The sequence below is a fragment of the Neofelis nebulosa genome, chromosome 13 (assembly GCF_028018385.1).
Source record: "Neofelis nebulosa isolate mNeoNeb1 chromosome 13, mNeoNeb1.pri, whole genome shotgun sequence".
In the NCBI taxonomy this organism is placed as follows: domain Eukaryota; kingdom Metazoa; phylum Chordata; class Mammalia; order Carnivora; family Felidae; genus Neofelis; species Neofelis nebulosa.
Genome location: NC_080794.1, coordinates 82,966,146 through 82,980,172, shown reverse-complemented (window position 1 = coordinate 82,980,172; position 14,027 = coordinate 82,966,146). Strand labels below are relative to the sequence as shown.

The following is a 14,027-nucleotide window of genomic DNA, read 5'->3' as shown; positions in this document are numbered from 1 at the left end:
AAAACACCAGTTTGGGAACTTGAACCAAGAATCTAACCTAAGTAAAAAAGACCTAAATAAAAAAGTGGCAAAGAATTTATACCGTTAAAGAATTTGAAACCATTAAAGAAGGTTTGTGAGCAGTTTTGTAGTCGAAATTGTGCTTTAACATATCCTGTAATATAATAAAGGGGACCGGTGCAAGAGGGGGAAGAAGGAGGCAGGAACACCAGGTAAAGAACCTGGAAAAAATTAATAAAGAAAATAAAGGAAAACTCTGATAGATTTTAAAAGTAAAATTAAAACAGTCTTCACTTTGAAAGTTTCCTCCACTGTAGATTAACCAAGATCAACTTCTTTTTTTTTTTTTTTAATTTTTTTAATGTTTATTTATTTTTGAGACAGAGAGAGACAGAGCATGAACAGGGGAGGGTCAGAGAGAGGGAGACACAGAATCTGAAACAGGCTCCAGGCTCTGAGCTGTCAGCACAGAACCCGACGCGGGGCTTGAACTCACGGACCGCAAGATCATGACCTGAGCCGAAGTTGGAAGCTTAACCGACTGAGCCACCCAGGCGCCCCATCCAAGATCAACTTCTTTACTGACTTTATAAGTATGTACATTAAAAAGAAAACTTTTGGGGCGCCTGGGTGGCTCTGTCGGCTAAGCATCCGACTTCAGCTCAGGTCACGATCTCACGGCTTATGGGTTCAAGGCCCACATCAAGCTCTTTGCTGACAGCTCAGAGCCTGGAGCTGGCTTTGGCTTCTGTGTGTCCCTTTCTCTCTGCCCCTCCCCTGCTCGTGCTCGGTCTCTCTCAAAAATAAATAAAAATTAAGAAAAAAAAAGAAAAGAAAACCTTTGGCTTTGTTCTCATGAACGATTAGGAGGTACTTCTCTTGAACCTCTCTATGAGCTTCCTGGAGACAATCACACGAAAGCCTCAAGACTCCCAAATATAAACTGGTTATTGTTGACAGGGACAGGTCTTCTCAGACATTCGCTCCTATGTAAACTGCATTATGTTTTGCTTTAAACCGTATACTATGTTCAAGCTTCTAAGTATAAACCATAAATAAATATGTATATAAAATTATAATTGTTAAGGTAGAATTTTAAATGGTTGTTCTTATACAAAATGTTTTATTAAGTTTAGAGGTTGCTTTGTGTGTTTTTTTAAATTTTGGATAAGGAAATGAAATGTTAAAATGTCTTCAAGACCTCCTAACTCCTGTCAACGTGATTTTTTCAAACACTGCTACCCTTCATTCAAAATGTTATTTTTCTGGGGCGCCTGGGTGGCGCAGTCGGTTAAGCGTCCGACTTCAGCCAGGTCACGATCTCGCGGTCTATGAGTTCGAGCCCCGCGTCGGGCTCTGGGCTGATGGCTCGGAGCCTGGAGCCTGTTTCCAATTCTGTGTCTCCCTCTCTCTGCCCCTCCCCCGTTCATGCTCTGTCTCTCTCTGTCCCAAAAATAAATAAAAAACGTTGAAAAAAAAAAAAAAAATTCAAAATGTTATTTTTCTGTTAAGTCCTCCAAAAATGTATTATTTTAACTAACTGAATACAGTTCTAAGCCTCTGTATGAAGAAGAGAAATGAGCACTATGTCATGGCCACATGACATAAAGGATCACAGACTGAACAGTGGCACAGTATAGAGAAAGATAAGTAGCTGAGAGATAACGAATATTCAAAATACCTAGTTTCTATGGATTGGTATGATTACTGCCAAGTTCAACTACATAAAAGTAGGTTTCAAAATCTGTTACTTGACAGTGAACAAGAAATAATCAACTCATGACACTTAAGATAAAAAGGAAAATAAGCCATTTGTCCTTATGAGTTTCTGCACTCCTTCTGCCAAAATATCTTTTTCAAGTTTCTTCAAAGTCACTTCCTGAGAGAGCTACTCAATTATTTAATTCTCCACCACACCCACGCCCTCGACAAAACACAGAAAGCTCCAAACTGATCCCTAGTGATACACTAGAATGGATTTTTAAACCAATGGTTAGTGGTAAAGAAAGGAAAATGGAGGAGGAATGGTTCCCTAAGGACAGGTGAGTAAAACGATTTTCTTTCATTATCAGGGTTTATGATCGTTATAATCTACAGCACCATAACATAGGCAACTAGATTGAATCCTATGAAACTGTCATTTTTTAATAGATTAAAACGGTGGTATATTGGCCATTTCACATGGCTCAACCTAACGTAATAACCTTAGCAAGACATTTTACTAAAGTTTTCCTGAGGAGATACAAGTTTTAATACATTTAAAAATGACACCAAGATGGGCGCCTGGGTGGCTCAGTCGGCTGAGTGTCCGAATTTGGCTCAGGTCATGATCTCATGGTTTGTGAGTTCAAGCCCCGCTTTGGGCTCTACGCTGACAGCTCAGAGCCTGGAGCCTGTTTCAGATTCTGTGTCTCCCTCTCTCTGCCCTGACCCCGCTTGTGCTCTGTTTCTCTGTCTCTAAAATAAATAAGCATTAAAAAAAAAAATTTTTTTTTAAATAAAGTGACACCAAGCTATTATATTGATGGCTAATCCACTGGTTGCAGAGTCAAGATGGTAAAAGATTCTCATCAGAATGAAGAGTTAAAATTATTAAGAACTGAATATAAAAACAGATTTAAAATTCTGCACTACATTCAAGTTTTAAAAAATGTGTTAATTACATCATGGAAATTTGGCTTTAAAAGAGTTCATGTGGGGCGCCAAGCTGGCTCAGTCAGAAGAGCATGCAGCTCTTGATCTCAGGGTTGTGAGCTCGAGCCCATGCTGGGTGTAGATATTACTTAAACAAACAAACAAACTTAACAACAACAACAACAAAAGACCTAGCTGAGTGCAGACTTCAACATACACCCTGCCTGCTATAGCCAAAGTGACCTATTCTCCACATACACCACAGGCTTCCTTGTTTGGATTTCTTTGCCCATGCTATTCTTAGAGCACTAAGAGTGGGAATACCCACTTCTCCATCTCTTGGCCAAAATCGTACCCACCCTTCTGGGTCAATTCCGAATGCTACTACTTCCGTGAAGACCTTAACTCTGAATTCCAAGTTCATGTTTCCTTTGGCGTAATAAACATAGTCCATTTTGTGCCCACCTTCTTCTAGCTTGAAGTGGGAAGTGCTGATGAAAGGAAGAATTCTGAGGAGGAGAATCCATCATATATGAAGGAAGAAAAATAATCAAGGAGCTTTAAATACAATTCAGGAGAAACCATACGTATCGGTCCATCAGATCTCGCAAAGAGAGACAAACCAGGAAGAGCACAGGCAGACCGTGCAACGGCTCATAAGGGAGAGGAGAACCGTTCCCTGGAAACTAGTAATTAGAGGGAGTCAAGGGGAACGAAGTTACTTTCCTCTTTGCGAAAGAGAGTTTGGGAGGGGATTATGCCACAGATAAAAAGATGGGGTCATAAAGGGGAGAAATCTGATGTTAAAAAAAAAAAAAGGCAAACATGAACTTCTGATTTCTGCTGACCTGTTCCTTCTCCCACTGACTCTGGACAAGTAAATAAAGGTATTAATCATACAGTTGTATAGCCAGGTTACTATCACCCAAGAAAGGTGGTTACACCCAGAGATAAGAGAGTAGAACAGAATCAATAAACTCTATTAAGAAGAAGGATAGAGCGTAGACCACTCCTAGGGAAAAAAGTCTGAAAGTCAGCACTCAAATAATCTACACTGACTTAAAATACAAATTACCCTCCAAAATTTCAAAGGCTGTGTCTGAATAAGAGGACTAAAGTTTATAGAGAATCAGAGGACAGAGTAGGTTTAATGGGTAGCAAATACAAGGAGACAGATTTTGGCTCACAGAGCAAATAATAATTGAAGTGTCTCGAATACAGTAAGTACTTTTTGATAATGTGTAATACGAACAACAGCTAAAGTGGAGATTAGGGATAGACAGTTTTCCTACATTAAAGAGGAGGTTAAATTTATACTCAGGTCTCTTACAACTTGACTTCTAAATAAACAAATACAAATAAATAAGTATTTTGTCTAACCTAAAATAAGTACACACCGGTAAAGAATACTAGCTTGGTTGTCAGGAGATCTAGTTCCCTCTCTGTGGAACAGAATGGAACCTCCCACCAGTCCCCGCTCCTCCCTTAGAGGGACTCTAAGAGTCCCTCACCCGCCAGACCAAACCAGCTTAGACGTCTGCTAGGGACTCCTTGCAACATCCACCCCAATTTGAATGAAGAGTTTCACAGGTAGAGAAAACTTACAAACTACTCGACAGATACTCTCCAGTCCAAGGTCTTTCACAGATCTTAAAATGGGGATTCTAAGTTTTAATTTATGATATTTCCCCAACGATCTGAAAGGCAACAATGAAATCAAAGTGCATTTCAGTTCATGAATGGCATGACACTTACTGACACTCAAATCTGACCCTGCAGGATGAAAGGACTACCCACGTGAAGTGTCAACTAGATGATGTCGTTTCTTTACCAAAGAAACAAAAGACAGTAGTCTCTAGAGAAAGTCTCTTAAATTTAAACGATTTATGTATTTTCTACCAGAGACAGCATTTCTCTCCCAAGAGGGGAAAAAAACCCAGATATGCATGCATAAATTTTTATTAAATAAACTTAGTTTCATCTTCTGAAATTCAAATAAGATAGGAGTTGAGGGTGCAGACAGAAAGAACGCAGCCAGTAGAAATAAATCTAAACATGTATTGTTTATTTAGTAGGACAAATCCTCACACCAGATGGTATGTTAAATACTTGAATAATTAAAACTCTTGTGTGTTTTGGAAAAAATGTGACTGTTTGGATTTTACAAACCTGTGGATTATCCATGTACCATACAAAACTATCTTCTCTGGTATCCAGTATGAAGTACCTTCGAAGAAATTTCCCACTGTTTTCATTTTCCTCAATGTCTAGAAAACCACAAATGCGATTCTGACGATCCACATAAGGCATTTCTGAGCCTGAACATTACACTGCAAAATAAAAACATTAACAGTAAGTATTTCTTGGTGGACTTCATGCATAATATGTGCTATGGTACAGTCTGTTCAAGAAAGAGCCTGTTTTCCAAAACTAAGTGAGGGCCAAATAATGTGAAGCCTTAGGAAGCATGGGCAAAAATCACTTTTGAAATTAAGCTTATTATGAATGGTTACTAAATTCAACTATACACATTGATGGGAGCAAAGGAGAGCTAGTCACCTCAGCTGAATAACTGACTTCCTTTTTTCCCTTAACAAACACAGGTGAAGCAAAAACAAGAAACTCCCCAAAAAACAGCTATCCAAACTTAATCTCCTCACTTATAAATTGATATAATCTACCTTTCAGATTAGTTTAGAATATTTTTAAAGTCACAGAATAGGTAACATTTATTGGCCACTGACTATATGCTAGGCTCTGTGCAAGGTTCTTTTCCACGCATTTTCTCACTGAACGCTCAAAACGACCTCATGAACAGGAATCATCACCCCCATTTCACAGATAAGAAACTTGACGCTCATAAGGGAAAGTGACTTTCCAAGATTAGAGAAGCAGTAGATAATAAATCAAAACACGAACCCAGATTCTTGGGCTCTAGAGCTTAAATCTTAACATCTTACACCACCCTGTCTCTCTCAAACCCTTCAAATTGCTAAAACTAAAATGAATCAAAGTAAAATTAGTTAACATCATAAAAAGAGAGATAAGCAGGTATTTATGTACTTCCTGATGAAAGCCACAAACATCACCTATGAAGTGAACATGTAACAAAAAAGTTTTTATCATGTCAAACTACCAATTTACAGGAAATAAAGACTGCAGATGAATATATTACACTGCCTGCCCATAGGGATTCAATCAGCAAAAGCCAGACTGTGGGAAACAATAGAACAACCCAGTTTCTTTAGTAAATAAATTACCATGGGGAAAAAAGAGGGGAAGAGAGAAGTTATACATTAAAAGAGACTTCAGAGGCATATCATATTCTGATTCTTCATGTACTAAAATTTTGGTTGTAGGGATTAAACTTAAAAACCATGACTTAAGTAAAAAGCAGAGTTCCCAGCCACTTTTTTCCTCTAGAAACTATAGATAGGACTCCTTTTCCTAATGGATGCACATCTGAACTGCTCCTGTTCTAATTCTTCTACAGCCAGCGCCAACATCTTCTGGCAGGTTGAATTTATTTATGTAACTAGCTCCTCATTTAAAGGCTCAAGGTAAGTTTAACCCATAGCGAAAATTCAATTCGAACACATCCTAATAGACTGCATATCTAAATCATTATTCTGTACGCAGCCAGAGAAATGGTTAAGACACACCAAAACTTTTTAAATAAAAGTATCCACTAAGTTTGCATATGTGTGTTGTTATAAATCTGGCACTTAGAGGAGATAATTTCTTCAATGAACTTATCCAACCTTTAAAAAATTTCTAAAATGTAATCAAAACTTGAAATATTAATACACTAATGTACAGGCATACCTCATTTTATTGTGCTTCCCTTCCCTTTACTGCACGAACAGTTACTGTGTTCTTGACAAACTGAAGTTTGTTGTTTTTTTTTTTTTGTTTTTGTTTTTTTAAATTTTTTTTTTCAACGTTTTTAATTTATTTTTGGGACAGAGAGAGACAGAGCATGAACGGGGGAGGGGCAGAGACAGAGGGAGACACAGAAGGGGAAACAGGCTCCAGGCTCTGAGCCATCAGCCCAGAGCCTGACGCGGGGCTCGAACTCACGGACCGCGAGATCGTGACCTGGCTGAAGTCGGACGCTTAACCGACTGCGCCACCCAGGCGCCCCGACAAACTGAAGTTTTGTGGCAACCTTTACATCAAGAAAGTCTACTGGCACCATTTTTTCCAACAGCATCTGTTCACTCACTTTGTGTCTCTGTGTCACATCTGGGTGATTCTCACACTATTGCAAACTTTTTCATTATCATTATATTTGTCATGGTGATGAGTGATTATGACGCACTAAAAGCTCAGGTGATGGTTAGCATTTTCTTAGCAATAAAGTAGTTTTAAATTAGGGTATATATGTTGTTTTCCTTAGATGTAATATTATTGCCCACTGAAGAGACTACAGTATGGTGTGAACATAACTTTCATATGCACTGGAAAACCAAATTTTTCATTGGACTTGCTTTATTGCGATAGTGGCCTGATCGTGGTAGTCTGGGGCCTAACCCACAGCATCTCCTAGGTGTGCCCGTATCCCATAGATAAAAACCATCCGCTTGTGTGGTACTGCCATGAGGACAGACATATACCAAAGGAATAAAAATTTTTAAGTTTTTATTTATCTTGAGAGAGAGAGAGAGAGCGAGGAACGCACGCACAAGCTAGGGAAGGGCAGAGAGAGGAAGAGACAGAATTCCAAGCAGGCTCCACACCAGCAGCGTAGAACCCAACGTGGGGCTCGAACTCACAAACTGTGAGATCATGACCTGAGCCACGCTCAAGAGTCGGACACTTAACCAACTGTGCCACCCAGGTGCCCATAAAGGAATAAAACCGAAAGCCCAGATAAACCCACACATCTATGGTCGACTAATTTTCAACAAAGATGCCAACATCATGCAAATGAAGAAAGATCTAGTCTCTTCAAAATATGGTGCTGGGACAAGTGGATATCCGCATGCTAAAGAATGAAACTGGACCTCTCTTCACACTATATATGAAAATTAACTCAAAATGGATTAACAATCTAAATATAGGATAGCTAAAAGTATAAAACTTAAAAAAAAAAAACAAACATAGAGGCTGATATTCATGACCTTGGATTTGGCGGTGAATTCTTAGATATGACACCAAAAGCATGAACATCAAAAGAAAAAATAAGCTAAATCGGACTTCATAAAAACTAGATGCTTTTTTGCATCAAAGAACATCAAGAAAATGAAAAGAGAACCTACAGAATGAAAGGAAATATTTGCAAATTACATACCTAACAAGGGTCTAATACCCAGAATATATAAACAGCTCTTACAACGCAATAGCAAGCAATCCAAATAAAAAACAGGCAAGGACATGAAAAGACATTTCTCCCAAAGAAGATACACGACAGAACCCAAAAGATGTTCTGGCCAACAGAGCACAAAAAGATGCTCAATATCGTTAGTAACCAGGGGAATGGAAATCAAAATCACAGTGAGACACCGCTTCACACCCACTAGGATGGCGATAATTAAAAGAAAGGAAAATAACAAGTGTTGGCAAAGATGTGGAAAAAATGGAACCCTCCAACGTTGTAAGACAGTATAACAGCTGTGTAAAACAGTTCAGTAATTCTTCTAAAGTTAAACACAGAATTACCATATGACTCAGCATTTCTACTCCTAGATATATACCCAAAAGAAGTGAAAACAGTTACTCACGTATACATGAATAGTCGTAGCAGCACTATTCACAATAGCGAACGAGTATAAACCTATTCGTTCATCCAACAGGTGAATGGTTAAACAACATAGATGTATCCCACACAATGGCATATTATGCAGACACAGAAAAGAATGAAATACTGAGGGGCGCCTGGCTGGCTCAGTCAATTAAGCATCCAACTCTTGATTTCGGCTCAGGTCAAGATCTCACCATTCGTGGGGTGGAGCCCCACGCTGGGCTCTGCACTGACAGCATGGAGCCTGTTTGGGATTCTCTCTCTCTCACTGCCCCTCCCCCATTCACACATGGGCACGCGCTTTTTCTCTCTCAGAATGTATAAACATTAAAAAAAAAAAACAAGTATTGATACAATTAATCCAATCAAAATTCCAGCAGGGTATTTTATAAAAATTGAGAATATGACACATATTCTATGATATATATTGAAATACAAATGATCTGGAAAAGCCAAATATATTTCCCAAAGAATAGAGTAGGATGATTTACACTATTTGATTTTAAGACTTACAATAAAGCTACAGCAATAAAGACAATGTAGGGTTGATTAAAAAAAAAAAAAAAAAAAAGACAGATATAATAAATCAATGGAACAGAGTACATCCAGAAGCAGACTCTGAGACACACTGTCAATTGATTTTCAACAAAGATGTTCCCAAGGCAATTCCATTGGGAAAGGATAGTCTTCTCAACAAATGGTGCCAGGACAATTAGCTATCCATGTGGGAAAACAATGTAACAAAATTAATCACAGACCTAATTTGAAAGCCACAACAAGAAAGCTTCTTAAAAAATCCATAGGAGAAAGTGTTCATGACTCTGTGGGTACACAAAGATTTCTTAATTAAGACACAAAGAGCATGCACCATATAGTAGTTGTTAGATTGGACTTCATCAAAATTAAAAACTGCTCTTTGAAAGACACTGTTAAGAAATCAAAAGATAAGCCACAGAATGGGAGAAATATTCAGTACATATATGTCTATCAAATACATGATATCCAAGAACAGGCAAGAAATTATTACAATTTAGTAAGACAAACAACCAATTAGGAAAATGGCCAAAAAATCTGGACAAGTCAACAAAGAAGATATAGAATAGTAAATGAGCACATAAAAAGATGCTCACCATCATTAGTCAGAAAGGTGCTGCAAATAAAAACCAAGAGATACCACAGCATACCTACTAGAATGGCTAAAACGAAAACAACCCAAAAAACAACAACAAAACCCTGGCGATGCCGAATGCTGACGAGCAGGTGGAACAAATGAACCCCCTCTCATAGACTGCTGGTGGGAAAGCAAAATCATACAGCAACTTGGAAGAACAGTTTGGCAATTTCTTACAAAGTGAAACATACCCATATACTACGACCCGGCAGTATTTAGCTAAGTGAAGTGAAAGCTGTGCTTACGAAAAATCTGTATACAAATATTTATAGCAACATTATTTATAGCAGGCATAAAAGCAAAAACAACCTTTGACCAATAAATGAACGGATGCATCTAATACAATGGAATATTACTTGACATTATAAACGAACAAACCAATGATACATACAGCATAGATAAATCTCAGATCTATTTTGCCAAGTGAAAGAAGCCAGATCAAAAAGGCTATAGGGACAGAAGACAAATCAGTGTGTGAAGGGAGGGGCTGGTTTCAAAGGGTAATTTTCTTAGCGATGGAAATGTTCTCATTCTTGATTGTGGTGGGCACACTGTTACACACCTCCCACAACTCAGGCCCACACACCAGAGTAAACTTTACTGCGTGCAAGTTAAAAACAAAACAAACAAAACAAAACCAAACCAAACCATGACAGAAAAACAGATCAGAATTGCTAGGGCTTCTACCAAGGAGCAGAAGTCAAATGTTTCTGATGATGTAACTGCTGTTTATCTTGACAGTGGTGGAACTTACACAATTATATGCACAAGTCAAAACTTACAGAACCGAACCCTAAAATGAGTAAAAGTGACTGTAAATAATACAGCAATAATCGTGAAACTGAAAAGACATCATACACACCCACCAGATGACTAAAAGTAAGCAGACTGACAACACAAAACGTTGTCGAAGATGTGGTGGGTCCAGAATTTCTGTACTGCTGATGGGAATGTAAAATGATACAACCACTCTGGGAAAAGTTCTGGCAATAAAACCAAACATGCACCTAATCTATGACCCAGTCATTCCATTCCTAGGTATTTACTCAAGAAAATGAAAACACATATCCATGTAAAGACTCATTCACTAAGATTTATAGCAGCTTTATTCCTAACAGCCCCAAACTAGAAACAACCCAAATGTCCGTCAACACATGAAGAGATAAATAAAATGTAATTTGTCTATACAATGGAATACCACTTCACAGGGGAACATGCTACAATATAGTCAAAACTCACCGAACTATAAACTTTAAGTGGATACGGTTTATTGTATGTAGCTTAAAACTCTAAAAAATTAACAAAAAATATCTAGCAGCAACAAAAAATTCACTGATAAAACTGACCACCAATAACTTTTTATAAAAGCTTTTCCATCCTGCCTGGTGGCTCAGTTGGTTGAGCATTTGACTTTTAATTTCAGCTCAGGTCATGATCTCACAATTCGTAAATTCGAGCCCCATGTCGGGCTCTGTGCCGACAGCTCGGATCCTGGAGCCTGATTCTGATTCTGTGTCTCCCTCTCTGCCTCCCCCTCCCCCACTCATACTCTTTTTCTCTCCCAAAAATAAACATTAAAAAAAGGTTTTGTTTTTTTTTTTTTATTTTTGCATGGCAAAAACCTGATAAGCAAAGTCAAAAACCAGTGGAAAATATTTACAACTTCTATCATCACAGACGGCTAATCTCCCTAACACTTAAAGAGCTTGCAAAAAAATATCAAGGGAAATGTATCAAAAGTTCAATAGAGGCGCGCCTGGGTGGCTCAGTCGGTTAAGCGGCCGACTTCGGCTCGGGTCATGATCTCGCGGTCCGTGAGTTCGATCCCCGCGTCAGGCTCTGTGCTGACAGCTTAGAGCCTGAAGCCTGTTTCAGATTCTGTGTCTCCCTCTCTCTCTGACCCTCCCCCGTCCATGCTCTGTCTCTCTCTGTCTCAAAAATAAATAAACGTTAAAAAAAAAAAAAATTAAAAAAAAAAGTTCAATAGAAAAATGGGCAAAAGGCATGAACCAACATTCTATAGAAAAAGATATAAAAATGGCCCTTAAACATATGAAGAGATGCTCAACATTAATCATAATAAGAAAAATCCCAAAATAACATACAAAGATAAAGTAGGCACTGCCAGTGACACCACAGAAAATGCAGCCAGACTTCACGTGCCTACTTGTCTAAGAGCGTGATACACTAAGTTACGTCTATGAAACACTTCTGAAAAAAATAATACAAATGGCTGAATCTCACCAAGCCTCTAGATCCAACTACCAACGGGTAGGAAATACAGAAAACAGAGGAAGAACATGTTAAACCATACCACGGGGATTCAAATAGCAAAATCCAAACTGTAAGAAATTTCTCAGGACAAATAACATGGTTCCTTCAAAAACAAATTCCGGGGAGCAGAGGGAAAGGAAAGGAGGAAGGACCTAGAAGGGGCTCAGTCGGTTAGACGTCCGACTTCAGCTCATGATCTCATGGTTCGTGAGTTCGAGCCCCTGTGTCGGGCTCTGTGCTGACAACTCAGAGCCTGGAGCCTGCTTCAGACTCTGTGTCTCCCTCTCTCTGTCCTCTCTGGCTTGTACTCTGTCTCTCCCTTAAAAGTAAATAAACATTAAAAAAAAAAAAAAAAAAGACATAATCACAACATAGGGACCTTATATAAATCCTGTTTAAAAAAAAAACAAAACACTGGGGAGCCTGGGTAGCTCAGTTGGTTAAGCATCTGACTTTGGCTCACGTCATGATCTAAGGGTTCATGAGTTCAAGCTCCACATGGGGCTCTGTGCTGACAGATCAGAGCCTGGAGCTGCTTTGGATTCTGTGTCTCCCTCTCTCTCTGCCCCTCGGCGCCCCACCCCACCCCCATCAAAAATGAATAAACATTAAACAAAAAAAAAAAAAAAAGTAAAAAAAAAAAAACAAAACACTGATACATTTAAGAAAATTAGATATTTGAATATTGCCTAAGGGTATTAAGGAAATAGATCTTTATTTTCAGTGTGATAATGTCATTGTGGATATATTACCAAGAAAATGAATCCTTACCAGGTAGAGGTATTTACTGATACAGAAATAAAATATTACCTACAAATCCAGGGGGGAGGGACTGAAGGAGGCAAGGGCTGGATTGACAGCTGTTGGAGCTAAGTGATGGGTACTGTGGTTATACAATTCAGTCTACCTTTGTGAATGTTCACAACTCTTCATAATGGAAAAACTCTGTTCTACAGAGAAATACCATTTCTCACCTATCAGACTGGCAAAAAGTCAAAAGCTTGACAATACACTATATTGATGAGGCTGTAAGAAAACAGGGACTCTCTTACATCACTCATGAAAATGCAAAATGGTGCAACCCTAGTGAAGAGAAAACGGCACTATTTAACAAAATCACATATACATTTAGCCTATAATCCAGTAATTCTACTCAGTATTATAATTCTGAAACTATTTTATATGGTAGTATTTTATGTGTATTGTAGAATAACATAAACATATTGATGCTAAGATTTATCTTAGATAACATTTACTAATGTATACAATATAATATAAAGTAATAAAACATTTATTTACTTGTTATTAGGAACCATGATTTTCATGTTAAGAGAAAAGATGCATAAAAAAGGCAAAACTCTACACAATACATCTGAACTAGAGATATTATAAACGTATGGTCTTTGAAAATATGATAGTAATAAAAAATCATCACTTTGCACTCCCACTATAATCATGGATTGGAGCGAGGATCTTCAATAAACTAAAACCATTATATAATATGTTGTTAGAGAACAGAATATTCATATAGCCTCAAAATACCTACCCCACAGTTTTCTTACTAATTAATTACAAAGAGAAAAATGTATCTCTACAAGAGAGATCTTATAGCCCCCATCTTTACCAAATGATTATCTAATGAATCTAGATGCTAGGTCCTAATGAATACCGCATCTTTCTAAATAGACCACATATTATAGGATTCCACTGATAGGCACTCCATGTGGGCAAACCCAAAACGCAGAAGTAGATTAGCACTTGCCTAGGGATAGAAAGGAGGAGGGGAATTGAGGAGTTACCTAGGGATGGGAGGGTACAGAGTTTCTTTCCAGAGTAATAAAAATATTCTAAAATTGACCGTGGTAACAGTTGCACAATATACTGTGAATATACTAGAAACTACTGAATTGTACACTTTAAATGGGTGAATTATATTCTAATAAAGCTGTTTTTTAAAAACAGGATGGGGCGCCTGTAAGCATCCGACTTAGGCTCAGGTCATGATCCTGCGGCTCATGAATTTGAGCCCCACGTTGGGCTCTGAGCTATCAGTCTGGAGCCTATTTCAGATTCTATGTCTCCTCCTCTCTCTGTTCCTCCCCTGCTTACGCCCTGTGTGTCTCTCTCAAAAATAAGTAAACATTAAAAAAAAATTTTTAAATGAGCTCACTTACTCACGTAGGTCCACTTACAGATGACTTCCAA

At 38.2% G+C, this 14,027-nt stretch overlaps 1 protein-coding gene across 6 annotated transcripts in view; it reads right to left on the bottom strand.

The window, feature by feature from the left end:
- Positions 1-14,027, bottom strand: part of PLEKHA1 (pleckstrin homology domain containing A1) — a 58,501-nt gene that overhangs the window by 36,473 nt on the left and 8,001 nt on the right. For 5 of the 6 annotated variants that reach the window (XR_009252705.1, XM_058697997.1, XM_058697999.1 and 2 more), the window contains exon 2: positions 4,804-4,964. Coding sequence is in view for 5 of the 6 variants with exons in the window: in XM_058697997.1 (XP_058553980.1) it covers positions 4,804-4,944 (141 nt within the window). In the remaining variant the exon portion in view is untranslated. Of the gene's footprint in view, positions 1-4,803; positions 4,965-14,027 lie in introns of those variants that run through there. The other variant, XM_058698000.1, reaches the window with a different exon arrangement.